The following is a 25839-nucleotide window of genomic DNA, read 5'->3' as shown; positions in this document are numbered from 1 at the left end:
ATCCTCCTGGATCCGGGGGAAACTGGTTTGTATTCTTCCGCCAGTAAATAAGTTTATGCGCAATGCGTTGCGTTGCGTAAAGTTTCCGAATGTACCCTTTGGATTCTGGCTTTTTGAAACCTAAATGTCGACATTTTTACAATCGTAATCAGTTATTCACAATACCAATCATAATTATTTCGATGCAATAATTGGAACTTATTAAAATCACAAACTATTTGTTTTAACTTTCATTTTCGCCAAAATGAGCGCGAGCATCGAGGTGCCGTCGAACGACATCCGCTTCCAGATGGAGCTGGAGTTCATCCAGTGCCTGGCCAGCCCCGCCTACCTCAACTGTACGTGTGCAACCTCTCCCCGCCCCACACCCTCCCTCTCTCTCTCTCTCTCTCTCTCTCGTTGTCTAACGCTCTGGTGTCGCCGCCGCAGTCCTCGCCATCAACAGGTACTTCGAGAACCCGGCCTTCATGAACTACCTGCAGTACCTCAAGTACTGGAAGCAGCCGCAGTACGCCAAGTACATCGTGTACCCGCACTGCCTCGCCTTCCTGGACATGCTGGACGACGAGCGCTTCCGCCAGATGATCGCGCGCGAGGACTTCATGACGTTGGTGCACGGCCAGCAGTTCTACCACTGGCAGACGTTCCTCAACAACCGCTCGGAAGGGAAGCCCGAGGAGGCGGTGCCAACTGCCGAGACGCACGCAGCCACAGCAACCGCAGAGACGAGTTAGGTGCGCTCGCTGACTCCTGAACCAGACAATATATACACTGCATGCTTTGACACGAGGAGGAAGGAGGGCTGAACAGGTTTTTATGACTAACTCCTAGTTGAGAGTTAGTTAGTTGGCAGATTGTCTGGATCTAGCTAGCTGTAGCAGGCGTGCGGTGGGTAGTGAGGGGAGGGGGGCTTGCGACGACGACACGCCGCCCTTTGCTCGTTGTCGGACGCCATGGCTGTGTGTGCTCTTAGAACAGACCGATCACCTTGCCCGTCTCCGTGTCGAGGTCGACGTCGTAGAAGCCCGGGCGCGTGGGGAGGCCGGGGACCGTCATCATGTCTCCGCAGAGCAGGTAGACGAAGCCAGCACCCACGGAAGCGCGGATGTCACGCACGGTGACCGAGAACCCTGTGGGCACGCCCTTCGCGGTCGGGTCCGTGCTCAAACTCAGGTGCGTCTTGGCGCAGCACACAGGCAATTTCCCGTATCCCCGCTCCGAGTAGACTGCAAGCTTCTTCTTGGCCTCCTCGCTGAATTCGACGCTGTCAGCACCGTAAATCTCCTCTGTTGCCATTGAAAAGAAAAAAAGATTGTTAGGAGTAAGTTCGGCACGTTGCATAACGGAAGGGAGGAAGGAAGAACGCACTGCAGATGACTTCGAACTTCTCAGCAATGCTGAACTCGAGCGGGTAGAGGAACTTGAACGAGCTTCCCTGAGCGCGCATCTTCTCGCAGGACGTAACGACAGCGCGACCCAAGTCCTTCGCACCCTTGCCGCCCTGAGACCAGTGGTTGCTCTCCACAGCAGCGGTAGCACCAACCTCCAGCGCCTTCTGCTTCACCAGCTCGATCTCACGAGGAGAGTCCGTAGCGAACACGTTCACAGCCACAACGACTGCCACGCCAAACTTCAGCGCGTTGCGGATGTGGTGCTGCATGTTAGCGCAGCCAAGCTCCAGCATCTCGAGGTTCTCATCGACGTATACAGGGTCAAGCTAACAAGCAAAATCATAGACCACGATGGAATGTGAGCAAACTGTCGCAACAAACATCACCAACGAAGTAAAACTTACCGGCTTGCCAGCAACCACATTCGGGCCTCCGCCGTGCATCTTGAGCGCACGGATCGTAGAGACAAGCACCACGCACTGAGGAGTCAGACCACTAGTGCGGCACTTGATGTTAAAGAACTTCTCCATGCCAATGTCGGCACCAAAACCGCACTCGGTGACAACAAAACCATCCTCTCCAGCAAGCTTGAGCGCAATCTGGTCAGCGATGATGGAGGAGTTGCCGTGGGCGATGTTGGCGAACGGGCCAGCATGCACGAAGACAGGAGTTCCCTCCACCGTTTGCATGAGTGTAGGCAGGATGGCATCCTTCATGAGCACAGCCAGCGCACCACCGACACCGAGGTCGTCAGCCGTCACAGGCTCGCCGCCACGGCTCATGCCGATGACAATGCGTCCGAGGCGCTCACGCATGTCTTGCAAGCTCGTAGTAAGCGCCAAGATGGCCATGATCTCGCTAGCCACCGTGATGTCAAAGCCCGTCTTGCGCGTCTGGCCCTTTTCAGCAGGACCAGCACCCACGATCACCTGGCGCAGGAATCGGTCGCAGGTATCGAGCACACGCTGCCACGTGATGGTGTCCGGGTCGATGTCCAGGCGCGCGAACTTGTGAATCTCCTCATCCGTCAGGTCGTCCGGTGTCACCTTGGTAATCCCGAACTTCTGCAGACGTTTGAGCATGACTGGCGAGAACTTGCGAGATCCGTCCTTAGCAGGCGGACACAAACGACGGAACAGGGCCTTGTCGCTCTGTGCGTTCTCGTGGAACATGCGAGTGTCAATGGCAGCAGCCAGCTACAAGCACAAAGCAATCCGTCAATAATATGTCCACAGCAATACGTAGCAACCACGTAAAGCCACTCACCAGGTTGTTGGCAGCAGTGATAGCGTGGATGTCTCCCGTCAGGTGGCTGTTATCACGATAAACACCACACGTTAGCACGCTCTACCTTCAGCCAACCAAATCACTCCAATCACCATCCACACGTACAGGTTGAACTCGTCCATGGGGATGACCTGCGCGTAGCCTCCTCCCGCAGCACCTCCCTTGACGCCGAACGTCGGGCCCTGCGAGGGCTGACGAATGCAGGCGAACGCCTTCTTGTCGAGGTGAGCGCCTAGCGCCTGACACAGTCTGCTCAAGATTCCGCGAGAAACACCCGTTAGTTGCCAAAGTCCGTCCACCAAGAGATCCAAGCCCTGCCAACGCACCCGATAGTGGTGGTGCTCTTGCCCTCGCCCAGCGGCGTGGGGGTGATGCCCGTGACCACGACGTAGTTGCCGTTGGGCTGGTCCTTGAGGCGGTCGCGCACGTCCAGCGAGATCTTGGCCTTGGTGGCGCCGTAGGGCACCACCTCTTCGGGAAGCTGCAGCCGCAACAGCAGTAGCAACACAACGCACAGCCCCCCAGTCAGTACGGAGCTCTGCAGCCTCCGCCAGGCCCAAAAATGTCGAAAGTATCTTGGCGACGTACGATTCCGGCGGCCTGGGCGATCTGCGTGATCGGCAACGGCGCGATGGCGTCGCTGATGGCGATGTCGGACGGCACGGGCGTCAGCAGCTGCTCGGGCGTGAGCTGGCGCGGCATGGTGGCGGCGGGGCGGGAGGCGGGGGGAGTCTTGCTAGTCGCTCGCGAGCCGAAAGGGAACTGCGCGAGTCGGTGGATGGACGGCGTGTTGCGGCCTATGTGACTGACGTACGGGGCAACCAATGAGATGCCGCCAAGGAAACGCGGGGCTTGGATGCCGCAAGTGATTACTTGACGGCTGATCATTGAAGAAACGCGGGCCTGCACTGGTGTGGTTGAGCAACCTGGTGCCTCCGTGAGCCTTTGGAAGTTCCGGGGCCTCTAGGCACTGCCTAGTAGGCAGAGCTTTGCTAGTTGTTGAGATCGAGTTTTGATCTTCAAGGCTGATGCTTGTCATGGGAAAGGTGATGGACATGGGCTATACAAATCGTAGAGGTTTTAGGAAAAGGCGCAGGCGAGGGAGAATCGAACTCCTGCCAACCGAATGGCCTACAGATTTGAAGTCTGCACTCAGCACCAGCCAAGATCACCCCTGCGACAGAGAGCTGCGTGAATGCTCAAACTGCTGCAATGCCAAGTGCGAAGATGGAAGTGCTGCCTCGCCAAGTGAATATTCGGCGAACCTCTCTGGCTAGAGACGGCGGCTCTCGAGCGACGACCGTGTGCGCCCTCGTTTTCGCTGTGGTAGCAGTTCGCGATTTTCGAAGCGAAGACGCTGATCGTTCATCGACTTGTCATCAACAGTCAAGAGGTTGTGACGAATGGCACTACATGTAAGATGCGACTGGGTGTCTGCGACGGGATGTCGTTGCTTCAACCAGTACAACACGATAAACAAGTAGACCAGAATGCGATGGTTGACAAGCTACCTCGCACGTGCTGCGTACTCACCCTGCATTTCGTGCAGCGCGCGGCAACGGGCTGAACTGGAACAAGAATTTTCTCCAACGAGATAACTGCCTTGAAGTTCACTGAAGCCTAGCTGGCGCAAAGGTTGCGCCGGGACCAAGATTCACTCGGCTTTTTGCACTCCTGTGAGCACCCCTCCAAGGTCGATCCACCAACGAGAGTTCCTGAAAGCCATGATCAAGCGCTTCGCATTTCTTCTGTTGGTAGTGCTGGTCGCCATGCTGAGCTACGTCCACGCTGAAGATGCACCTGCTGCTCCGGCTGCTGAGGATGCCCACTCGGAGGAGGTTCCTCCCGGAGTGACTATGCTGGACCGAGAACCGGTGCCGGCGAACAAGGAACAATTGGAGCAGTACATCGGTGGAGGAGGAGGATTCATCCCGACGGGAGGAATCACGTACCGCTGGCGCTACACGTACCCCTACGCTGGCGGCTTCCGCTACGGTTGGCGCTATCCGATCGGCTACTGGAACTCTTTTGGCCGCTCCCTCTACGGCTCGAACTGTCCGTTCGGGCACATGCTTGGAGGTTTCTACTACTGTTAAGTTGCGTGCAGGTCTCGACTGCAGCCTGCCGCTGAAGGCATGGCAAATGAGTCATGCGCGAAGCCTGCAGATGGAGATGGAGGAGCAGCGAGGTGACGGAAGCTGAGAAGACGATGATGCGAGGAAGAGGTGAAGAGGAGATCAAAAGCAGCAGTGCAGCAGCAACGAGAGTAAACACTTTTGTTAAGTTTTGAGTAGCGTAAGGAAGTAGTTGCACTAAGGGCGTGAGGTGGTGGCCAGCAACTCGCAAACGAAAAATCAGTGGCGACAGGTTCGGTCTGTTCAACATTCGTCTACATATGTGTAGCCATATCGCGTCAGCAGGACCCATTTGATTTGCAATCATCTTTCGACCAATCACCGCGTTGTTTCAATGACGCAATTGAGCTTAAACGAGCGCTTGCTGTTATTCTCGACCGCTGAAAATTGGGTCCCGCGTGCCCATTTATACCTCCAGATAGCCAATCAGACCTCTCCGTCTGACCGATCCAATATCCTCCAATGGGAAGCCTTGCACTCAGCTTGTCACCATTCCCGCCAAAATAACGGCTCGCTTCAAACCGCCATCGGACTGCGCGCCACCTTCCTCATTCCAGCTTCTCCGCGCCCGCGCACACCCCGCATTGCGTCGCTTATTTAACCGCAGCAGCAGAATGGAGGCCCTGGTCCAGAACGAGCTGATGCTCAAGAGCGGCGAGGTGGTGCCCACGTCGCAGGCGCTGGCCGGCAAGAAGGTCATCGGGCTCTACTTCAGCGGCCACTACTGCCCGCCGTGCCGCAAGTTCACGCCGCTGCTGGACGTCGTGTACAACGACATCAAGGAGGCCGGCCACGAGGACTTCGAGATTGTGTTCGTGTCCTCGGACAAGGAGGAGGCCAAGTTCACCGAGTACTACGAGGAGATGCCCTGGATCGCGCTGCCCTACGCGCGCCGCGACCTCAAGCTCGAGCTGTGCGAGAAGTTCGGCGTCAAGACGGTGCCCACGCTCATCTTCTTCAACGAGAAGGGCGAGGTGGTCGAGCGCGAGGGCCGCTACTTCGTCACGGACCACTCGCAGGACATCGACACCATCCTGGCCCACCTGCGCCAGGAGAAGAAGGAGTAGAGCTAGCTAGCAGACCCCTAGCCAGTCTTTTTAGTTTTGCTCTCACTACCTTCTCCGCCTTGTAGAACTCCTTTTTACTCATAGCTAACGGTGAATTCAAGTCCACTTGCACCTCTTTACTTGCTGTGTGATGTCCTGGAGCTTGCGAGATTGAGTTTGGTGACGCTATTACACTCAGTTTCTTGTATTGGTGTGTCTTTGATGAGGAAACAGTGGTACCGTTGCAGTCTGAGATGGAGAAGAGATTGGAGGAGGAAGGCAACGCACTCGCACACGAAAGCTCGACTTCTTTATAACAAAACCATATTCAAAATACTTTCAAGGCGGACGCGCCGCATTCGAAAAGTCCCACTACGCAGCTGAACGGCTAGCCCTCAGGCTCGAGTGGGGTCGTACGGGGTGGAGTCCTCTAGGTTGTAAGGTCCTGCGGAGGTTCTCCTGACCAAACTGCATCCTCGTCTGCAGGCGTGACGGTCTGTCGCCGCCGTCACTTGCTGTCCGTGCGGCCCAAAACTTGATTATTTAACACCGAAGGGGAAGACGAGGACTACAGAGTCCGCGCCGTCATTGACAAGGACGTGCGCGGACGCTGGAACATAAGAAGAAGTGGCTTGGGACCCTTCTGCAACAGCTTCATCGCTGCGCCGAAGCCCATCTTGCTGATGTTGTTGTTGTTGATACTCAGCAGGACGTCGCCAATCTCCACTCGGTTTTTCTGCGACTCGCGCGTGACGGCACCCTCGCTCTTCACGTTGATCACGCGCGGGTAATAGCTTGTGCTCTCTTGCTTGACAACGATGCCCAACGGACCGTCCTCCTCCTTCCACGTGATGTAGTACAGCGAGTGGTCATTCTTCGGGTTCATGCTCACACGGGATGGACGCGTCAGGCGTGACGACCCCATGTCGTCCTGAGGGTTCGACAACACTGAGCCGTTCAACGAGCTCGTTTGATCTAGGTGCTGGTGCGGGTCTTCCACAAGGTCAGTGTGGCGGAAGCGCAGCACTGCCGGTCGAGGACCGCTCTCCAGGATGTCGATCACCTTTTGGAACCGCACACCCTGCGTTGAAAACTCGTTGATGAAGACCAGGTGGTCACCAGCACGGACGTTGAACATTCCAGGCAACAGTTGGTTGCCCTGCGACTGGAGAACGCATGGGTAACCAGTGCTCGGGTCGGGGCGGAATCCAAGACCAAGCGGTACACCTTCCTTCCACAACACTTCATAATCCTCTTCGCCCAGAAGCTCTAGCGATCCTGACCGGAGACGGAAGGATTCTGTCGGGTTGCGGAGGAAGTGAAGGCGGACAGGTTTCTGAACTTCTTGCAGCAACGTCAAAATACGGCGGATATCGCCCTTTTTCACCTTTACCTTGCCCACAGCGAGAAGAACGTCTCCACGAGAAACCTCAAAAATATCCGCACAATTGCTCAAACTCTCGTGTACACGTCGTACAATCGGCATACCGGAAACGGGATCGCTCTCAAAGTACAAACCGAGCAAGCCACACTCCCACACGATCTCGTATTCGTTCTGGATCTGCTTGGGCGGCTCGTACTCCTCGATCAACTTCTTCCTGGAGATACGAGAGCTACTGCGGATACTGATACTTCCGTCATCGCCCATGTATTCACTGGAGCTGTAGTCGCTAGTAGATACTGAGCTCTGAAACGAGATTGTTGTGTTCTTTCGGTCCTTCGTCGACATCGACTCCGAAAGCGAAATAGAACTTGCGGTGGTGCTGCGTTCGTCTAATGACCCCACGTAAGACACATCGTGCTCAAAGCTCAGCGTGTTGGCAGAATACTCGCGACGAACAAGCCACCCACGCACGAACGACTGGATGATCGTAGCTGCATGAATACGCTTGACCCGCTTTCTCGCCAAGAGCCCCCGAGTAGTTCTTTGTATAGTAAGGGCCGCGCGTTCACGACGAATAATGCGTTGGTATCGGTTCCAACATGACCAAGAGCGCCAGATAGCTTGGATACGAATGCTGGATCGACGCTTCCGTTGATAGCGAGTGCGAACAGAGTAGCCCAGGCAGTAACGTTGTAACGTAATCACTGACTTGTACAGAGCCTTCGATCGAGCTGCTTCCAGAGCTTGATGAGCTTCAAGGACACAAAAGACCTTCGTTTTACCAACCTGGAATGGAGGATGCTTTGAATCCGTAACGAAATCGAGCACTTTCGCCAACTTCTCCACCATCTGTGCTGCGACTTCTTTCTCTGCTTGTCCTTGAGCATGTGGTACCTGCGACAGGATGCAGCTGTACGTTTTGATAAATACGTCGTGAGGAAAACGCACAGGGTATCCACTGCGAGAAATCTTGACAGCTTCAAGCACACCACTGCAGCGCAGTTGCTCTAGGAGACGCCTTCGATCAAATTGTGATGAACTTGCCTGGTCATTCGGCTTGATGCAACGAATGAAGTGAGGTTCCGTCGCATTTAACACATCCAGCAGCGAACTCAGCTGACTCTTGAACTGGGCTACAACGGTGGAAGACATGATGCCTCCTCCAGAACGGCGACGAGTGGAATCACTGCTGCGAGACTCGGTCCGTCCATTCCTCGGACTGTTTCCTCCACCGTTTACACTGTTTTCGAAGCAAGCGCGAACGAAGGAAAACTTAGAGGTGCGAAGCAAGTCCACTGCCTCAGTGTGCATGTGATCCTTGTTCTTGTCACAAAAGCCGTCGGTCATGTAGCACACATCGCCGGCGTAGTGGTGAATGACAAACTGACCCTTCGCGCGCTGGAGCTTGCTCACCGAAAAGCTTTCGTGTTTGCCAGCTAGCAACTCGTAGTACCTGTTGGCCAGCTTTTCGTCGTTACCACGGGGAATCAGACACTGCTCGTCTAACAAAGAGAAAATACCCATGTGTCTTTTCTCCACGAGCGCCACGCAGACATCGTTGTTCGGGTAGTCAACGAATTTCCACGGGATCTCCTCCGCCACGTATTGGTCCTGCTCCATGCGGAAAACAAATCTGCCGAATAACTGCTGCAGTTTCTCGTTGGCATAGTTGATACACAGCTGCTCTAGACGATTTTGCTCAAAAATCTCGAAACCGAAGATATCAACCACACCAATAAACTGACTGCCGCCAGCTTCCTCCTTGTACTCGATACTGCGGTTGATTCGGTCCACAAGCCAGTTAAATAGGTTTGAGTAGAGAGTCTTGACAACCGAGTCCCGCGTCGAGAGCGCCTGGGCGACTGGCAGCCTAGTCGTAATGAACTCGGCTCCAGCCTTGATCTGCTTGGTGCACATTGTGCTGCGCAGTACGTCCTCCTCCACGCCAAGGAGCGAACAGATAGCTCGAATGTTATTGCCACACTCATCCATATCCACGACAGAAGCGTCATCCTTTCCGCCATTGCGGGTGGCAGTGGTAAAGCTGACGTTGCCCAAGTGCAGCACGGCCGACACAATCTTCATCACATTGACCTGTTCATCCGAGCTCATGCCGATGCTTGACATGGCTCGTCGTGTTATGCGGTACGACTCGGCATCATCCACGCCATCCAGGCGCTCGTAGCACTCGGACTGATTTAAATACGCGTAGTCATGCACGTCCAGCAGCGCCAGTTCCTCGCGCTCCGATGGAGAGCTTCCGCCGCACATTTCGTAGAACACGTGGTAGTTCCGTTCTCCTTTGCCCTGCGACACGAGACGCACGCGCTCGAGCAGATACGTCGAGATAGAGGCACCCAGCATTTCACCCGACGACGTGAAGCCCAGCTTAATGAACTTACCGAAGCGACTGGAGTTGTTGTTTCTCGTGGTCCTGGCGTTGCCGAAGGCCTCCAGGATCGGGTTGGACTCGAGCACGCGGTCATGAATCGTCGTTTGGTCGCAGTTGCTCGCCCGAATGGGGCGGCGCGTACGCTTCGTGGACACGTAGGCCAGGTAGTTCATGATGAGCTTGGTGGTCTCCGTCTTGCCGGCTCCGCTCTCGCCGCTCACCAGAATGGTCTGGTCGGTCTTCTTGTCGCTCGTTCGTGGCACGAGCATCGTGCGGAAGGCCTGGTCTGCGACGGAGTACACGTGCGGGGCCAGCACGCTCTTGTCAGCCTCGGCGTTGCCGCCCAGGTTGTAGTACTGGTCCTTGGTGTCGTCCGAGTACATGGAGAGCCGTCTAAAGGGGTTCATGGCCACGAGGATCTGGCCCGTGCTGGTGTAGATCTCTCCGTGGAAGAAGCGGCGCCGCAGCACCTGCAGAATGGCCGGCTCGTGGAGGTGCACGAGCTTGGTGAGGTCCTGCACGGCGTGGTAGAGCTCTCCCTGGCTGCGCGGCAGCACCAGGTCCGTCGGGGCGGACACGCTCCTGCGTGTGGAATTGCGACGTGAGTTGCGGCGCTTGCGGGGCGCCACGGATTGAAAGTCCTGCGCGTCCGGCACGACGTCGTCGCCCTCGGGCGTGACCAGGTGCTCGTCGCTGCTCTCGGGCTCCAGCGCGCACTCCACGAGGCCCGAGGCCGCGTCTGCAGGCGAGGCGACGACCGCCTCGTGCCACAGATCGCGGTCGAAGACCCACACGGGGGCGCCGACCTCCATGGCGGCTCTTGTGGTCTTGGGGCGGGGCTTCCCTCTCTGCTCGCAGCGGCGGTGGTCGGCGTCAGGAGACGGCGTGGGCGCGCTTGGGGGCCCGGCGCGAGAGGGTTCAGAGCCTACCGGTACCTGTCGTTGTCCGGGAGTCGCGCGCGCGCGCAGAGGCTCGTTCTTACGTGCGCAGCGCGGGGGGAAGCGGCCGCAGTGGCGATTTGACTCGGGCGGTTAGCCAGCAGGAGCGGATAGGCACGCCTAGCCCTGGAGAGTGTGTGTGCAACACAACCGAACGAAAAACCTCGGTGTGCGACCTAGCCCTATATCGGTTTCGGCGAATGGAAGCGCGTCGACGGGCGTAAAACCTCGGGGGCGTAGGTACGGCACCAGACGACGAGGAAGATGCGGGCCGGCCTGGTCCGCGGGATCCGCTAGCGATGGCTCCGCTCTTGGCGAGAGCTGCGGAGCGCAGCGGGGTTTACTGGGCGTGAAGCGTAATAATAGCCCGCCAGATGCGTCCGTGCTGCTGCTGCCGAGGAAGGCAGGCGGAGAGGGCGTGTGCGCACGGGGTTTCCCGCCCCACAGCCTGCTCGGTTTGGACATGCTGCTCGTCGTCCAGGCCGCCTGGATTCTCGCCCCTGCTCCGCACCGCGGCGTCGCTCGTCTGCGCTGAGGTACACATGTAATACAAAGTACTCGCTCGCTCGCTCGAACTTCGAGCTCGCCGCACGCAGACAGCCTGTCGTCGATGATATCGGAGCCCTGGCGCCCGGACATTCGGCGCTGGGGCTGCGATTAAAACCGCTGGCCTCGCACTTACTGCTGGTCATGAGAGGATGCAGTTGCTTTAACTTCCTTCAGTTGATCACGCCACCTGCCGTGCCGAGCCTTTTTCGATGGGGCGCACGTCGACGCCATGTGTCCCAGCGACGGACGCAGCCGAGCTGAAAATTGGCGGGGATAGATGGATGGGCTTCGGTGGCGCGGGCCAGCGGCGGGTCCAGGACGCCGGCCAGAGGCGGCGTTAGCTGCGCCTAGCCAACGCGGGGCTGTCTCCGGCGTGCGCTCGTTCGGCGACATCCAGACACGAAGGCCGCGCCATGTAGGACTCGCTCGTCGACGGTCGTCACGTTGAAGCGCTTCGAATTTTATTGACGATTCCCCGACATGGCTACATTTGTGTCTCGAAATCTTTTCGCAAATGTAGCCATGAGAAACCTTTCTCAGGTGACTTCCACGCCACCGAAATGCACTGAATGACGCTGGAATCCCAGATCATTCGCGCTATATGGCACTGCATGGAACGTATTGAGCTGCTCTCAAGTGACTTACTAGTAGTATGTGGGTGTAAAAATGTCGGCATCTTTATCAACCTATCTGGAAAAGGCTGTTGTTCGAGCAAATTAAAAAGGTAGGCCAACTCAATGATATCATTGGTACCGATAAATTCCGGGCTCACCACCGATACGTGAACGACTTCGACAAGTATGTTTTAACCTATCAAGTGGAAGTCAGGCAACCCGCTCCATGTGGTGGTTACCAGGGAGGCCACAGAAGCTGAGATGACGGCAAAACGGCAACTGTGGCGCAAGCTGGGAGGTGAGAAGAATACGTGAAGTTGGCGTTGGGCCTGACGGATCCCCTCAACCGATGGAAACTGCTCGTGGGGAATGTTCTCAAATCGCACGAAGACTATTATTACTTTACATACTTTCAGACTTTGGTCGCTGAGCCGTCGAAGAAACCTACTTAGTACTAGATAACTAGGTAGGTAGACTTACGTGAACACGCAGAGCGGAGCTTGTATTTCGAGCGTCGACCGTGCATACGGAAGTTGAACTGAGTACTACTCTAATACTAATAAGTGAGCACGGCAGTGAAGCGGTGTAACACCAGCTTCGAATGTCGTGATGCCATCTCTGAGCCATTTTTTCACCATATAGTCTTCAGACATTTTGGCGAAAAAGCTGTAGTACTTGTGAGACTTCAGGGCTTCTCCTCCCAATCCGTTGGGCTTAAACGCCTTCTTCACGGATTTATCAGACTTTTCCTTCTCCAATTACCATCTCACTTTGCATGCTCGATCACATTTGCCAATACTCTACGGATCCTCCAACCCTCGCCTCCAAGTCCTTTGCATCAATGCCAGCTGGCCGTAGCGAACATCTCTGGCTACCATTATTGCGGCTATCGACATCTGTGACGGGTTGGCCCAACAAAGCTGTCGTCACTGTCTTGGAGGCAACCGAGGCGGAAGCGACAAGGACGATCGCCACCGCGAGTATAATTTGCTAAAAGCGCTTGACTGGGACTCGGAGTCTTATCGATAATTGTGAAGTGCTTGTGCCTGGCGCACAGGGAGCCGCACATCACTGACTAGATCGTGTGTGAGCCACCCGTAGCCACTTGCCAAGGCACGAAAGCAGCACCTCTTCTGTAAACTTCCGATGAGTTGTAGCTCAATACTACAATACGAGTCAATGTACAAGTGTTCGCATCGTATTTGAGTGCTCCACAATGTTTGCATCTCCCATCCAAGGATTCGATGAGTGAATAAAACCGGGATGGGACTGGCGTATTCACAGATACCGAAAGCGAAACGGTAGCCCAACTCGCGCCTGGCAGATGGCCCGAAATCCTCTTGCTGGCAATGGGAGTTATCCCCGACCTTGGGCAATGTGGCGTCCAAGAAGAATTCATTTGTCGAAGACCAATGATCCCCTGCCGTTCAAACACTCGACAGTTAGCCGCTGGGAAAATACCTCACTGCATGCCGCAGTAATATATCCTATGCGGACAGCGGTCCGAGTCCGACACTTCTGCGAGATGCTAATGCAAGTTGAAGTCGCAAAGTTGCCGCAAGCTAAAGTTGCGCAGTTCCCGAGCCCTGGAACACTGTACCCATTCAGTGGTACAGCTCGAGCGGAAGGAGCACCGCACACTCTGACAACCTGCACCGATGGCTGGAGCTGCTGACGCTGCTGCGCCCGCGGCCGCGGCGCCCGAGGCGTCGCCCGCCGAGTACCTCACGCGCTTCTGGCGCGCCAACGCGTCCGTCTTCATGCGCTGGTTCCTGGCGCTGCCGTACGCCGGCCAGGTGTCTCTGCTGCGCAACGCGTCGCCCGACATCCCCGTGGCTTACGACCCCAAGGAGACGCGTCCGCAGGCCGCGCAGCTGCTCACGCCCGAGCTGACGCTCAAGGCGCTGCTGGAGGAGAACGGCAAGGTGCTGCTGCGCCTGATGAACGCGCGCGCCACCAAGGCGGAGCAGTGCAGCCGCCACGACCTGCTGTACCTGGCCTCGCTGCGCGCCAACGGCACCATGCCCACGTTCTCGGGCGAGACGTTCAAGCACGTGTCGCTGGCCTTCATCGACCTGGCGGACCCAGAGCACAACGTGCAGTCGCTGCTGCCCTCGGCGTCGCCCGAGGTCGTCGAGCAGAAGAAGAACCTGATCAAGCAGGGCAAGCTCATGGAAGCCGACGTGTGGCTCACGCTGCAGATGCGGCAGCAGGTCATCCTCACGCTGCTGACCAACGTGGCGCACACGTTCGAGACCATGTTCCTGAAGCAGGTCATGGTGGGCGAGGTCACGGCGGCGGAGGTCGGCTGCCGCTACTGCGGCTCGTCCAAGCGCAAGGAAGAGGGCGTGGACGGCGCTACCAGCCTACTGCGCTGCGCGTGCGAGGCGACCTTCTACTGCTGCAAGGAGCACCAGGTCGAGGACTGGACCAACCACAAGACGAGCTGCAAGACCATTCGAAAGGAGAAGGAAGAAAGTTAGGATTTAGAGAAAGCACGTTGCTGTGATGTGAATACCAAGCGTCGAGCGACGTTGCCAGTCATAGTTTTGCCTTGTTTCCATGCAATGCCTGCAAACTCTAGGGAGTGTATGGGCGCTACGGTGGCAAGTGTGGTTGAAGTGCAGTGCTTCCGCTGAATACTTACCCTGCTTGCAATCGTGGGGTAGAGACCGAGCGAAATACTCTGAACCACCAGACCCTTCGGCCCGACATCGCACTGGCGGTTATCAGCATTTCTCAAGTCGACTTCCCGTCCGCGATGCTCGAAATCCCCGTGATCGACCTCAAACACTACAAGGCCACTGGCGACAAGGCCGAGTGCAAGAAGGCTGCCGAGTCGCTGCACAAATTCGGCGTGCTCTGCGTCCGTGACGAGGTACAAACCAGCATTGTCTCCATGACGGTTGCGGCAAAAAGCTGCCGAGACTGATGGTGCCCATTTGCTTTGTGTAGCGAGCTGCCGACAACGACAATGACACGTTCCTGGACATGATGGAGCGGTACTTCGAGTCGACGAATTTTGTGGAGGACGCCCGTCCGGAGTATCACTACCAGGTGGGCGTCACGCCCGAGCGCAAGGAGCGTGCTCGCAACCACTGCGCTCGAGCGGAAAAGCTGGACCAGCGCCACGCGCCAGTGTCTCTGTGTCCTCCCGAAGCGGACAAGAAGAGTCGTTTCTTTTGGCGTGTCGGTGAACGTCCGGGGGTAAGTGAGAGGATACTTGTTAAATAGATCCCAACTGGAGAAAACTAACATGCGAACATGACTGTTCTGCTGGTTTCACATTAGAACACTCAATTCGAGGAGCTGAATGCTGAGCCAGTGATTCCTATAATGTTCCCGGAGTGGGAAGGCGTCATGAATATGTGGGGTGGCAAGATGCTGGACGCCATCACGGATCTCGTTGAAATCGTTGCGCTTGGGCTAGGCCTTGAGAAGAATGCGCTCGTGGACCGCATCAAGAATGGCCCACACCTTTTGGCCCCCACGGGCAGTAACTTCAATGTGTTCAACCAGTTGAACGACGTGCTGGCTGCGTACCATTACGGTACGATTGGGATTCTGTCGTGTTACACGCGTCGAGAGTATTCACCATTTTTTATTTGGTGCTGTAGATTTGAACTTGCTGACGATCCACGGTAAATCGCGCTTCCCCGGTCTGTACATCTGGCTCCGAGATGGAACGCGCACGGCGGTGAAGATTCCTGACGGCTGCCTACTGGTCCAAGCCGGCAAGCAAATGGAGTATTTAACGGGTGGTTACGTGCAGGCGGGATTCCATGAAGTGGTCGTGGCGGAATCGACTCTCGAAACGATCGCCCAGCGCAAAAATGCTGGTGAGAGCTTGTGGCGCGTTTCCTCTACCCTCTTCTCGCACACGGCATCGGACAAGACGCTTGAGCCTCTCGGACACTTTGCAACGCCTGAGGCATTGGCTAAGTACCCACCGATCCTTGCCGGCAACCAAGTGCTGGATGAGCTCTCTCACATTGAGCTTGGCACGGGTTTCACACTCCACCGCGACTAGGCTGACATGTCTAATGGCTTTGAGTTCGTAAGTGAACATGTTCCTTCAGACGCTCGTTGTGTAACTAATTTTCATATTCTGCCAGATATCATTTCTAGGAACTCCCTAGATCAGAGTGCGTTATGACCAGAGCAATGCACTACATGTAGCTACGCTAGCCGGAGTAAATGATCTGTGCACATCGATCAGCATGGGTTAGCCCAGCTACCAGTATCTAAACAAGACCCCGCATGGTGTTCTTACCGATCCAGGAGGCACTACGCCATTTTCGCTGTCGTGAAGTAAGCAGAGACTAGCGACTTCGAGACGCTTGCCTTGAACCGTGCTCAGCAGTTGCTGGCCTCGATATGTGCTGGATGTAACACCGTGAGATTTACGCACAGCACCCACAGCGTTTGTCGAGAACACCCTTTTGCCGTGCATGTCCATGGTGTGCGCGTGATTCATATCAACCTTCAGATTCTTCATACGTTGCACTTCCCTGTGGACGTCAAAGTGAGAAATTTAGTCATGCAGAATATTGCAAGGGTCCTAAAATTTCTTACGTTTTGCGGTGGCTGTCATTTGCTCGCATGGCCACGTAGCGCTTCTCCGTTAGTTTCTCCTCGGCCTCAGCAAGCTCTTGTTGCTGCTTTTCCAACAGTAAAGCACGCTTCTTCTCCTTAAATCTCTCGAATTTTGCGGTATTGAGTGCTCGCTGATCCCGCTCCATGCTATCCGCACGAACAAATACGTTTTTTGCGTCCTCGAAGAGCTTCAGGCGTGCCAAATTTTTTTCGGTGTTCTTTAGCTCCAGCAACAACTTGGAGAACTTGACGTGCGGTTCCTGCAACTTGTTTAGGTAAGTTTCGAGCTGCGCTCGCTCGACTTCGTGTGTCTTTTTCAGTTCCTCCTGGTGATGTAAAATCTCGCGTTCGCATGATTCCGTGCGTGCTGCACACAGTACGTCACTACGCTGCTTGGACAGTACGATACCTCGGCTAAATTGTTGGCCTTCCTTCTCCTGGCGACGAGTCTCGTACGTCCCCTGCATCTCCACAAATTCGCGCTTGATGAAGCGCAATCTGTCGCGCAATACGATGGCCTTGTCGTACTTCTTGGTGTTCATAGCTAAATCACGGAGCAGATCGTCCAGTTCCGCGCGGATCATCTTGAAGATGGTGCATTGGTCGTGCTTGTCAATGATGTCGTCTGCAGAAAACCCAAACACGGCAAAAACATCCACTAGGGATTTAATGTCCATCGGGTTCTTCTTCGACCCACCCGGAGCCTTCGCATCCAGCACAGTCAGTTGTTCGGCCTTCATGATGGCGAATTGCAAGTCATCTCGCAGCTGTCGAGCGAACAACAAACACAGCGAGGTTACGTCTTGACATCAAACCACCGCAGTTGCAGTCGAGTATATTACCTGCTGCTTCTGATCTTCATCCATGGTAAATCCCCACGAGCACCTCAAATGGAGAATGGAGTCAAGAATACCGAAACGCATCGAATTGAGCTCACTAAAAATACGATCACGAGTGCTGATGTTAAATTGGTTGCAAGGAGGGCACGCTCGACTTTCATCGATCGTGCGGTATCGGTGTTTAGACACTGGGTGCAGTGCGATCACGAATGCGCACAGCTAACGGGCCTTTCACTGGTAGCACGAAGGAGAAGTCGTACGTGATCTTGAAGGGTTCTTCCACCGTCTCGATGTCGAAGCGACTGAAAAGCACAGCCATGACTGTCTTCATCTCAAGCATGGCAAGACGCATGCCAATGCATTTGCGGGGTCCCGTACTGAAGGTGATGAATTGCGGAGGCGTGATGCTCTTGGGCTCGCCGGTCTTCTCGTTGAACCAACGCTCAGGTCTGTACTCCACAGCATCATCCCCCCACACATTCGTGCGTCTAGCTGCAGCATACTTAGACACGACTACCACCGTACCCTTTTTGATGAATGCGCCATCCGTGAGCGTTGTGTCCCTCGTCGTACAGCGGTACGTGGAAACGGACCACAAACGCACGCTCTCCTTCACCGCAGCGTCCAGATACACCAGTTTGTGCGTATCCTCAAGGGTTGGCGCGTCAATTTCTCCTGTCAACAGTCCCGGCAGCACCGAACGGATCTCTTCGCGAATCTTTTGAAGAACGCGAGGGTAGCGGTTCATCATCACGATAAGCCACGACAAGCTGAAGGAGGTCGTGTCCTTCCCGGCAATGAAAAAATTCACAGCGGTATCTTGAAGTTCACGCGGGTCGGCGTTCACATTGTCCTTCATCAGCAACGTCAGCAGGTTTTTATTACCATGTCCTGGGGTTTCTCCATTGATGGATTGAAGCATGATGTCGCGCACCATGTCGTTGACGATCTTCATGTTCTCTCGTAGACGCTTTTCAGCTCCGACATTGAGGAACCGCGCGAGCTTCCACATCCACATAGGGGTCTGGAATCGGTTCTGTACTGCGTGCAGTGCAATGTCCAGAGGGTGCATATCGTCAACGAGAACGTCGCCCCCGAGTTGATTGAGCTCCACACCGAATCCGATGCGAGTGAACACGTCGCTCGTGAACTTGCCCAGCAGCGACTTCATGCTGACGGTTTGTTCACGGTCTGCGCATTGTGCAAGAACGTCGCGAAGTTGCAGCGTTTTCTCCCTGATCACGGGCTCCATGACATCTCGAATGCTTTGAGTGGAGAAGAGGTGGCTGGCGGCTCGACGCTGTTGCTTCCACTTGTCTCCGTTGACGTTGAGTAGCCCGTGGCCCAACACGTCGAACGAGATATCTCCGAGGGTGCCGCCCTTCTCGAATACGTCGAATTGGTCGCGGAAGACGTCGTCCAGGTCACTGGGCATGGACAGCACGACCCAGGGCGGTTGGAACAGCAGTTGGAGGATCCACGGTTTGCCCTCGCTGGCGTCGGTTTGGTCATTGATCCAGTCGCTCATCCGGTAGCGGTTGAAGAGCAGCACGTCCAGCGTGTTGCCCAGAATCGGCAGCGTCGAAGCTGGACGGAAGAGGTCCTCCATGCCGGGATCCGGTAGCGGGACAGGCATGCTGAGGATCTTCCACGACGCGTAGAGGGCGGTTAATGCGCCGAATGCCAGTAGTACGGACTGCTCGGCCCCGTTGTGATTTGCGCTTGACCACATCGACGTGGTGTAGTGAGTGAGTTGGTTTAGTGGTTGGGTCGCTTGAGCTGCTGGGAGCAAATTGGAGAATGGCAATAGAACACGAGCGCTGTTGGTGCAGTCGGTCGGCCAGCGGATTCCTATCCTGTGGGTCTCGAGAAGATCAATTTCAATGATGACCCCAGCATCGATAGAGTGCCGCCGCCGCGGATTGCACCAGTGAAGTCAAGGACTGCAACTACAAGTCGCAGCATTGCACGTTGCGTTGTGCGTGTCAAGCGGACGATCGGGTGGCATCCATTTGGATCAGAGCGTGAGGAGCCTCCCGCGACTTCGAGCCAAGCGTCGTCACCATCTCCGAATTGGATTGACCATGGGGACTGTGTGGAGCTACTATGCGGGGGGCAGCGACGCCTTCGACAAGGCGGCGTGCTTGCCCACGGGGGACGACTGCGCCGCGTTCTACACGCTGTTCAGACGGAGCGCAGCGAAGGTTGTGCTGCAGCAGGAGGCGTCCGGACTGACTTCAGCGCGCGAGCAGGCTCTGCTGACGCTGGAGAGCTGGGTCAGCGAGGCCTCGGTCTTGTATGACCAACAAGGCGAGTTCCCTGTCACGGTGACAATACAGGAGAAGTTGGTGTTCGAAACCGGGAGCCAAACGCCCCAGAAGGAGCACGAAGGAGTGCCAGCCTCGTTAGAGGAGAACATACTCAAGGGATTGTGCTCCAACCCGTTGAGCACGCCCGACAGCATCTTCAAAATCATGGTACAACTCGGCAAACGTCTCCGCGGTGACGAGTTCCTGCGTGTGGTGGGGAAGTACCCGCGAGCCGCTCGGATGTTCGCCAGCCAGCAGCTCATAGCTCGCTCCGATGTGTTCAATAGCTTCAAGATGGGTGTGCTGGCAGGGGATTACAGCCAGGCAGCAATGGTGGTGGGCAAGACCGCATACGGAGACAGCGTACTCGAGACAAAGCGCAGTCGGCTGAAGGAGACTTCCAAGCTGCTACAGGCTTCGATGGATACATCTTCGCCGTCAATCACTTCGACGCTGTCACTGAGTGCAACAGAGCTGCACAAGGTGTCCGCATCTCGATCAGCGGATTCATTCAACCAGGTGATGACGGGTGAGATGCTTGAGTTGCTCGAAACGCAGCGGTCGATGGAGCGCACGTTGTCTCTCCCCGCGGGGATCCTCGTGGGAGGTTCCTTGGTGGAGACCGTCCAGAAGTTGGTGACCCTGCACCCAGTCCATCGACAGGCACTAGTACTTGCTGTCGATTGCGCCGAGACTTACTGCATTCCTCCTCGACAGTTTTGGTGGACACTTTTGCGAGTGCTGGCTCGAACGGGTCAGTGGGAGACGCTGCTGGCTCTGGCGGGAGCCATTCGACCACCCATTGGGTATGTATCAATTGTTGAGGTAATGCTCGACGAAGACAAGCACAATCTAGCTCGGATTCTGCTCGACGCTATCCAAGATCCCAACGAACAAGAACAAGTGGCCGCATTACTTGCCGAAGACCAAAATGACGACGATCAGGAGCCGCATCAACTTGACACACTGTAATGCACGTTCCTTACCCAGTAGTTCTAAATGTTATGCTTCAGCTTGCCGCGACAGCCGGGATAACTCGTCTTTCCTGCTCAAGCCCCCTTCAGACTGCTACTAAAGTACATGCCGCGCTGCCTCTAATGTCAGTCCATTTGGCATGTGGACAGCACTTCAACCAGGCTGTCATATGCTGGCCCTTCTTTCTCGCCGAAAAGCTTCAACGTGCGGTTTATCTTGGTTTTTGTATGCTGCGATGCCAGACATCCTATCGCCGGTTTGGATTTCGAGATTCCCATCCCCACCCACCGCGGGTTCTTTAATCAAAACAAGCCAAAATCTCCAATAACCCATGTTCAGTCTGGGTCTTTCAAGTAAAACACAGTCAATATCCAGGGTTATTCACTGAAAACCCAGGTCGATCCAGCCCTACTGGGTGAGCAGACCGGAGCTCCTGATGATCCGCTGCATCATTCGTCATTCTGCCAGGTCCCCGCACACGCCTCCGATGCTGCGCCTCCCCGGTCTCCTGACGCGCCGCTGCGCGGCCCCAGCGCAGCGCGTGCTGCCCAAGGCTCTGTTCTCGTCTGCCGCGTCGCTCGAGGCGCTGGCAGCGCAGTCCATGGCCACGGCCTTCCGCCAGTCCGGCCACCTCCAGGCCGACCTGGACCCGCTGCAGCTCCAGCCACGCGCCGCCGTCGCCAGCCTCGCGGCCGACAACTTCAAGCCGCTGCTGGGGCGTCCGCTGGGCGCCGCTGACTTGGCCGGAGTCGTGTCGCTGCCCGCCGCCAATGGGCAGCAGCTCTACGACGAGCTACACCGAGTGTACTGCGGCAAGACGGGCTTCGAGTTCGAGCACCTGACGTCGGCAGAGGAGAAGCAGTGGCTGGCCAACGCTGCCGAGACGCTGAGCAGCAAGGAGGTGCCGCCCTCGGATCTACGCAACGCGTACTCCACCATGCTGCGCGCCGACGTGTTCGAGAGCTTCATGGCCAAGAAGTTCGCGTCCTTCAAAAGGTACTCGGGAGAGGGAGCCGAGTCCATGCTCCCCGCTGTGGAGACGGTGCTGCAGGCGTGCTCGACGTCGGGCGTGTCGGACGTGGTGATCGGCATGCCGCACCGCGGACGACTGGCACTGCTGGTCGGGTCGCTCGAATACCCGGCGCACAAGATGTTCCACAAGGTGCGCGGGTACTCGGAGTTTCCCGACAACTTCCGTGGTATTGACGACGTGTCGAGCCACATTGCCACGACCGTGGACAAGAAGTACGCGGACAAGAAGGTGCACGTGTCGCTCGTGCACAACCCGTCGCACTTGGAGATTATCAATGCAGTGGCGGCTGGTAAAGTGCGTGCGAAGAACGATGGCGATGCCAACACGAACGCTATGGCACTTCTGTTGCATGGTGACGCGGCGTTTGCTGGTCAAGGGTGTGTCCCGGAAGCGCTTGCGCTCTCTCAGTTGCCCGACTTCCAGACCGGTGGATCAGTGCACATCGTGGTGAACAACCAGGTGGGCTACACAACCACTTACCCAGATGGTCGCGCTACAAGATACGCCTCCGATATCGCCAAGAGCATTGAAGCACCGGTGCTGCATGTCAATGGTGAAAGCATCGCCGATGTGATCCGCGCGTGCCGTCTTGCTGTGGCGTACCGCAACCAGTTCCACAAGGACATCGTGATCGACTTGATCACGTTCCGCCGTCATGGACACAACGAGGTGGACGAGCCGCGCTTCACGCAGCCTAAAATGTACGAACGCGTGGACCAAGCCGAGCGATTCCCCATCAAGTTCGCTCATGAGCTGGAGGCTGTTGGTCTGGTTTCCCGTACTAGTTTCGAGAAGACTGTCGAGCGTCTGAACGATCACCTTGAAAGCGAGCTCAAAATTGTCACCGGTGAACCGGGTTACAAGCCTACCGAGATTGACGCATTCAAGGGCAAGTGGTCGACGATGACGCAGCCCAAGCCTGAAGACTTGTACGTGAACGTTGCGACTGGTGTTGATATCGCCAATCTCATCGATGTCGGTCTCGCATCCGTGGAGCTCCCCGAGCGCATCCAGCCACATAGTCGTCTGCAGCGTACGCACATTAAGGCACGCCAAAAAATGCTGGTGGTGAAGGATGGAAAGAGTCCTGAGGAACTTCGAGTTGACTGGGCCACTGCCGAGGCTATGGCTTTTGGCACCTTGATGCAAGACGGCCAGTCAGTGCGTCTCGCAGGACAGGACTGCCGGCGCGGCACTTTCAGCCAAAGGCACGCCTCATTCACGGACCAGCGAACGGAGGAGCGGTATTTCCCGCTGCAACATCACTTGACCAAGAAATCGGATACGTTGGGTAAGCTCAGTGTCGTCAACAGCAACCTGTCCGAACTTGCTGTTATGGGTTACGAGTACGGCTACTCAGTGGAGAGCCCCGACAACCTGGTGATTTGGGAGGCGCAGTTCGGTGACTTTTTCAATGGTGCGCAGATCGTGATCGACCAGTTCTTGTCGAGCGCTGAGTCCAAGTGGATGCGTCAGTCTGGTTTGATGCTGTTGTTACCTCATGGCAACGATGGAGCTGGACCTGATCACTCTAGCGGTCGTATTGAGCGCTTCTTGCAGCTTGTAGACACACCAGCTCTGACTCCGCGCTCCTCATTGAAGGAATCGGATACGGACCCCGCCTGGAAGCAATTCCAGCACGACACTAACATGATCGTGGTGAACGTGACTACACCTGCCAACTTCTTCCACTTGCTCCGACGTCAGCAACAGCGCACGTTCCGCAAGCCAGTGATAATCATGGGACCGAAGATGCTACTGCGTCTTTCCGATGCAACTTCGCCTTTATCCGACATGGGACCGGGTACAACCTTCCAGCCTGTGCTATCGGACCCTACAATCACGGATGCCTCGCAGGTCAAGAAGGTCTACTTCTGCTCAGGCAAGTTCTACTACGAGCTCGCAAAGGAGCGTATCGCTCGTTGCAAGAACCCCGAAAGTATTGCGCTGGTGCGTCTGGAAGAATTGGCACCATTCCCGTTCGAGCAGGTCGCTGACGAGCTGGCCAAGTTCGACAACGCAAAGAAGTTCGTCTGGGTCCAGGAAGAACCACTGAACCAGGGGGCCTGGACGTACGCTCAGGCTCATATCGAGAAGCTGCTGGGTAAGAAGCAACACCTCGAGTACATTGGCCGCGAGAGCCTCGCCGCCCCCGCCGTCGGTTTGTCCAAGTTCTCGCAGCAGCAGCTTGAAGAGGTTTTAACAGAGGCGTTTGGGCCGCAAAAGTAGGCGCTATGGTATGTAGCAACACGCTGCAGAGCGCTAGTAGACATCCAGTGATCATTTTTCAAAAAATGCGATGTAGTATCCATCCCCATCTTGTCAGCAACCGAGTGAAAGCCACTCGCGTTTTGTGGGACAGCATACACGACAACGAACATACAAGTACTACACAGTATGCACAAACCAGAATTCACCCGAGTCGATAGAGCATGCGAATACATGAAGCATAGATACTTCACTACATGCATTACGGAGAAAATGAAGACTACTGCAAGTAATTTACCTCTTACTCGCAGCTTGATACGCTTTACGGCTCACTGTAGACGATGGCCGAAGCGTAGCTCACGGAGGAGTCGCCATGGCGCATGCAAGCACTGCTCTGAGCGTATTTCACGAACTTGAGCGTGCATTTCAGCTTCTTCGAGGCCAAGATGCTGTGCAGGAGCAGCGAGATCGGGTGACGGCCGCAAATCGTGTTGTTCGTTTCGTCCAGATATCTCGTAAATCCTTCCGCGTCCAAGCGCTCGATGAACTATTTCATGACAACGTAGAGGGCATAAGCGTCAACAGAAGCCACCATATCATCATTCACAAGCAGTATCCGAAATTCTTGATCACGTACGCCCATGCCCTGGTGATCTAAATATTTGATGTATTCGTGGATCTCGCCATAGGTCGAATCGTGCGGCTGGTAGCGAAATCTGAGCATATCAAGTAACACAGAAGCGCAGCTAGTTAGTGTGATAACCGGTAGGTCGCTCACAAATAATAAACGTTCATACCGAGGTCCCCAGTGGCAAAATCGGAGCTGATCACGAACAGGTTCTCATCATTCTCCAGATAGGGGCCAAAATCCTGGAACGAGACACCACCTTAGCCTACACTCTCAACGATGAAAGGGTCATCATAGACAAGATCGAGGCCATACTTTCCGTATTCCGCGTCCATTTTGCTCTTGGTGTTGCCGACCAAGATCGGGACCGCCGTGAACTTGCGGCCATTCATCACCTGCAGACCGACCAAAACAAGCTCTCATCAGCAGTGACGACACAACAACCAAGCCCACGCGTGCCAGGACGCCGCACCTTGTAGATGAAAGGGAGGTGCATCTCAATGCTGTGCTCGTCCTCGTCAACGTCCATCGACATGGTCGCGAACTTGCCCTGCAGGATGCAACGACAACAAAAGTCACCAATATCATCCGGAATATCATCACCAACCCGCACCTCACTCAACCCACCGAATCCACGAGCTTCTCGTTGACTTCGCGGTCGATCACAATGTTGCCCAGCGGCGTCTCATACTCATGGGCAGTCGACACGGCGCACCCACTAAACACCAGCCACCCAGCCCCTTCCATCAGCACACCCACCAAAAACCCACAGCGTACGTGGCCTTCCTCAACACCTTACCGCAGATAGAAGTGGTGCGACGGCCCGAGGATGAAGACGCGCTTGACGCGGTCCAGGTCCAGCAGGTGGTGGTACGCGTACGCTGCCGTGGGGCCCGAGTACCTGCAGCAAGACCCAAGACCAGTGTCAGAGTCGCCTCCTCCTGCTCCTTCGCCGCCCTGCAGCGCACCGGAAGCCTGCGTGTGGACCGATGATGGCGCGGATGCTGGGCTGCTTCTCCTGCGTGTCGTCGTCCTCCGCCGCGCCCAGCCAGCCTGCACAGCCAGCGCGTCATCCGTTCAGCCGTGCCCCGGCACAGCAGACGCTTCTATGAAGCCCACGCACCTGCGAGCTCGCCCTCGAGCTCGTGCTCGTCATGCGAGTACCAGGAGCCGGCGTGGGTGGCCAGCCGCACGCGCACGGAGCTCGGCTCGGGCTTCTTCGACATCGCCACTGGGTGGGTGGGTGGGTGAGATCCAAGCAGCTTCTTCCGAAATGAGCAAGTTGAACTGTCACTTAGGGTTTAGGGTTTAGGGTTTACTGACAGCGTACCGGTATTATGAAGTCTACCGGTATGAAATGTGTCGTAAAGCGACTGGGCGCCCGAAATTAGGCCTGGAATAACTCATTCCCGAAATTCACTCGGCAACAGGCGCACACAAGATCTCGCCATAGATCTTTCTGGATCCGGGAGAAACTGTTTTGCATACTTCCGCCCATATATAAGTTTGTGCGTA

The 25839-nt window shown here is 55.9% G+C and overlaps 13 protein-coding genes across 13 annotated transcripts; 7 read left to right on the top strand and 6 right to left on the bottom strand.

Annotated features, from left to right (window-relative positions):
- Nucleotides 1-244: 244 nt before the first annotated feature.
- On the top strand, nucleotides 245-734 carry IUM83_07620 (Mediator of RNA polymerase II transcription subunit 31; the record flags this gene model as incomplete). The annotated part of the gene is made up of 2 exons (XM_067931933.1): nucleotides 245-338; nucleotides 430-734. The coding sequence occupies 2 exons, from the start codon at nucleotides 245-247 to the stop codon at nucleotides 732-734; spliced, it is 399 nt and encodes a 132-aa protein (XP_067786360.1).
- Nucleotides 735-969: 235 nt separating this feature from the next.
- On the bottom strand, nucleotides 970-3380 carry IUM83_07619 (Formate-tetrahydrofolate ligase; the record flags this gene model as incomplete). The annotated part of the gene is made up of 7 exons (XM_067931932.1): nucleotides 970-1286; nucleotides 1369-1717; nucleotides 1796-2587; nucleotides 2658-2703; nucleotides 2784-2927; nucleotides 3005-3159; nucleotides 3267-3380. 7 exons carry the CDS (start codon nucleotides 3378-3380, stop codon nucleotides 970-972), a joined length of 1917 nt encoding a protein of 638 aa, XP_067786249.1.
- A 1022-nt stretch (nucleotides 3381-4402) lies between these two features.
- On the top strand, nucleotides 4403-4774 carry IUM83_07618 (Thioredoxin, nucleoredoxin; the record flags this gene model as incomplete). The annotated part of the gene is made up of 1 exon (XM_067931931.1): nucleotides 4403-4774. One exon carries the CDS (start codon nucleotides 4403-4405, stop codon nucleotides 4772-4774), a length of 372 nt encoding a protein of 123 aa, XP_067786248.1.
- A 653-nt stretch (nucleotides 4775-5427) lies between these two features.
- On the top strand, nucleotides 5428-5880 carry IUM83_07617 (putative nucleoredoxin; the record flags this gene model as incomplete). The annotated part of the gene is made up of 1 exon (XM_067931930.1): nucleotides 5428-5880. The coding sequence occupies one exon, from the start codon at nucleotides 5428-5430 to the stop codon at nucleotides 5878-5880; it is 453 nt and encodes a 150-aa protein (XP_067786322.1).
- A 547-nt stretch (nucleotides 5881-6427) lies between these two features.
- IUM83_07616 (Myosin-like protein) lies at nucleotides 6428-7507 on the bottom strand (the record flags this gene model as incomplete). The annotated part of the gene is made up of 2 exons (XM_067931929.1): nucleotides 6428-7252; nucleotides 7337-7507. The coding sequence occupies 2 exons, from the start codon at nucleotides 7505-7507 to the stop codon at nucleotides 6428-6430; spliced, it is 996 nt and encodes a 331-aa protein (XP_067786321.1).
- An 848-nt stretch (nucleotides 7508-8355) lies between these two features.
- Nucleotides 8356-10447, bottom strand: IUM83_07615 (myosin-like protein; the record flags this gene model as incomplete). Its single annotated transcript, XM_067931928.1, has 2 exons — nucleotides 8356-8376; nucleotides 8600-10447. 2 exons carry the CDS (start codon nucleotides 10445-10447, stop codon nucleotides 8356-8358), a joined length of 1869 nt encoding a protein of 622 aa, XP_067786408.1.
- Nucleotides 10448-13394: 2947 nt separating this feature from the next.
- On the top strand, nucleotides 13395-14219 carry IUM83_07614 (Sperm-associated antigen 6; the record flags this gene model as incomplete). The annotated part of the gene is made up of 1 exon (XM_067931927.1): nucleotides 13395-14219. The coding sequence occupies one exon, from the start codon at nucleotides 13395-13397 to the stop codon at nucleotides 14217-14219; it is 825 nt and encodes a 274-aa protein (XP_067786407.1).
- A 278-nt stretch (nucleotides 14220-14497) lies between these two features.
- On the top strand, nucleotides 14498-15766 carry IUM83_07613 (Isopenicillin N synthase-like; the record flags this gene model as incomplete). Its single annotated transcript, XM_067931926.1, has 4 exons — nucleotides 14498-14614; nucleotides 14692-14943; nucleotides 15028-15286; nucleotides 15354-15766. 4 exons carry the CDS (start codon nucleotides 14498-14500, stop codon nucleotides 15764-15766), a joined length of 1041 nt encoding a protein of 346 aa, XP_067786250.1.
- A 154-nt stretch (nucleotides 15767-15920) lies between these two features.
- On the bottom strand, nucleotides 15921-17198 carry IUM83_07612 (Ubiquitin carboxyl-terminal hydrolase; the record flags this gene model as incomplete). Its single annotated transcript, XM_067931925.1, has 4 exons — nucleotides 15921-15938; nucleotides 16010-16247; nucleotides 16312-17099; nucleotides 17175-17198. 4 exons carry the CDS (start codon nucleotides 17196-17198, stop codon nucleotides 15921-15923), a joined length of 1068 nt encoding a protein of 355 aa, XP_067786435.1.
- Nucleotides 17199-17352: 154 nt separating this feature from the next.
- IUM83_07611 (Cytochrome P450) lies at nucleotides 17353-18903 on the bottom strand (the record flags this gene model as incomplete). Its single annotated transcript, XM_067931924.1, has 1 exon — nucleotides 17353-18903. The coding sequence occupies one exon, from the start codon at nucleotides 18901-18903 to the stop codon at nucleotides 17353-17355; it is 1551 nt and encodes a 516-aa protein (XP_067786252.1).
- Nucleotides 18904-19255: 352 nt separating this feature from the next.
- IUM83_07610 (vacuolar protein sorting-associated protein 16) lies at nucleotides 19256-20452 on the top strand (the record flags this gene model as incomplete). The annotated part of the gene is made up of 1 exon (XM_067931923.1): nucleotides 19256-20452. The coding sequence occupies one exon, from the start codon at nucleotides 19256-19258 to the stop codon at nucleotides 20450-20452; it is 1197 nt and encodes a 398-aa protein (XP_067786251.1).
- A 490-nt stretch (nucleotides 20453-20942) lies between these two features.
- IUM83_07609 (oxoglutarate dehydrogenase (succinyl-transferring), E1 component) lies at nucleotides 20943-23717 on the top strand (the record flags this gene model as incomplete). Its single annotated transcript, XM_067931922.1, has 1 exon — nucleotides 20943-23717. The coding sequence occupies one exon, from the start codon at nucleotides 20943-20945 to the stop codon at nucleotides 23715-23717; it is 2775 nt and encodes a 924-aa protein (XP_067786370.1).
- A 301-nt stretch (nucleotides 23718-24018) lies between these two features.
- Nucleotides 24019-25550, bottom strand: IUM83_07608 (Memo-like protein; the record flags this gene model as incomplete). The annotated part of the gene is made up of 9 exons (XM_067931921.1): nucleotides 24019-24243; nucleotides 24334-24412; nucleotides 24494-24519; nucleotides 24594-24719; nucleotides 24797-24874; nucleotides 24952-25042; nucleotides 25124-25225; nucleotides 25293-25377; nucleotides 25448-25550. 9 exons carry the CDS (start codon nucleotides 25548-25550, stop codon nucleotides 24019-24021), a joined length of 915 nt encoding a protein of 304 aa, XP_067786371.1.
- Between the last annotated feature and the right edge of the window lie 289 nt (nucleotides 25551-25839).

Source organism: Phytophthora cinnamomi (genome assembly GCF_018691715.1).
Source record: "Phytophthora cinnamomi strain GKB4 chromosome Unknown Contig68, whole genome shotgun sequence".
Lineage (NCBI taxonomy): Eukaryota > Oomycota > Peronosporomycetes > Peronosporales > Peronosporaceae > Phytophthora > Phytophthora cinnamomi.
Note: the sequence above shows the minus strand (reverse complement) of the source record. Positions and strands in the feature narration are given on the sequence as shown.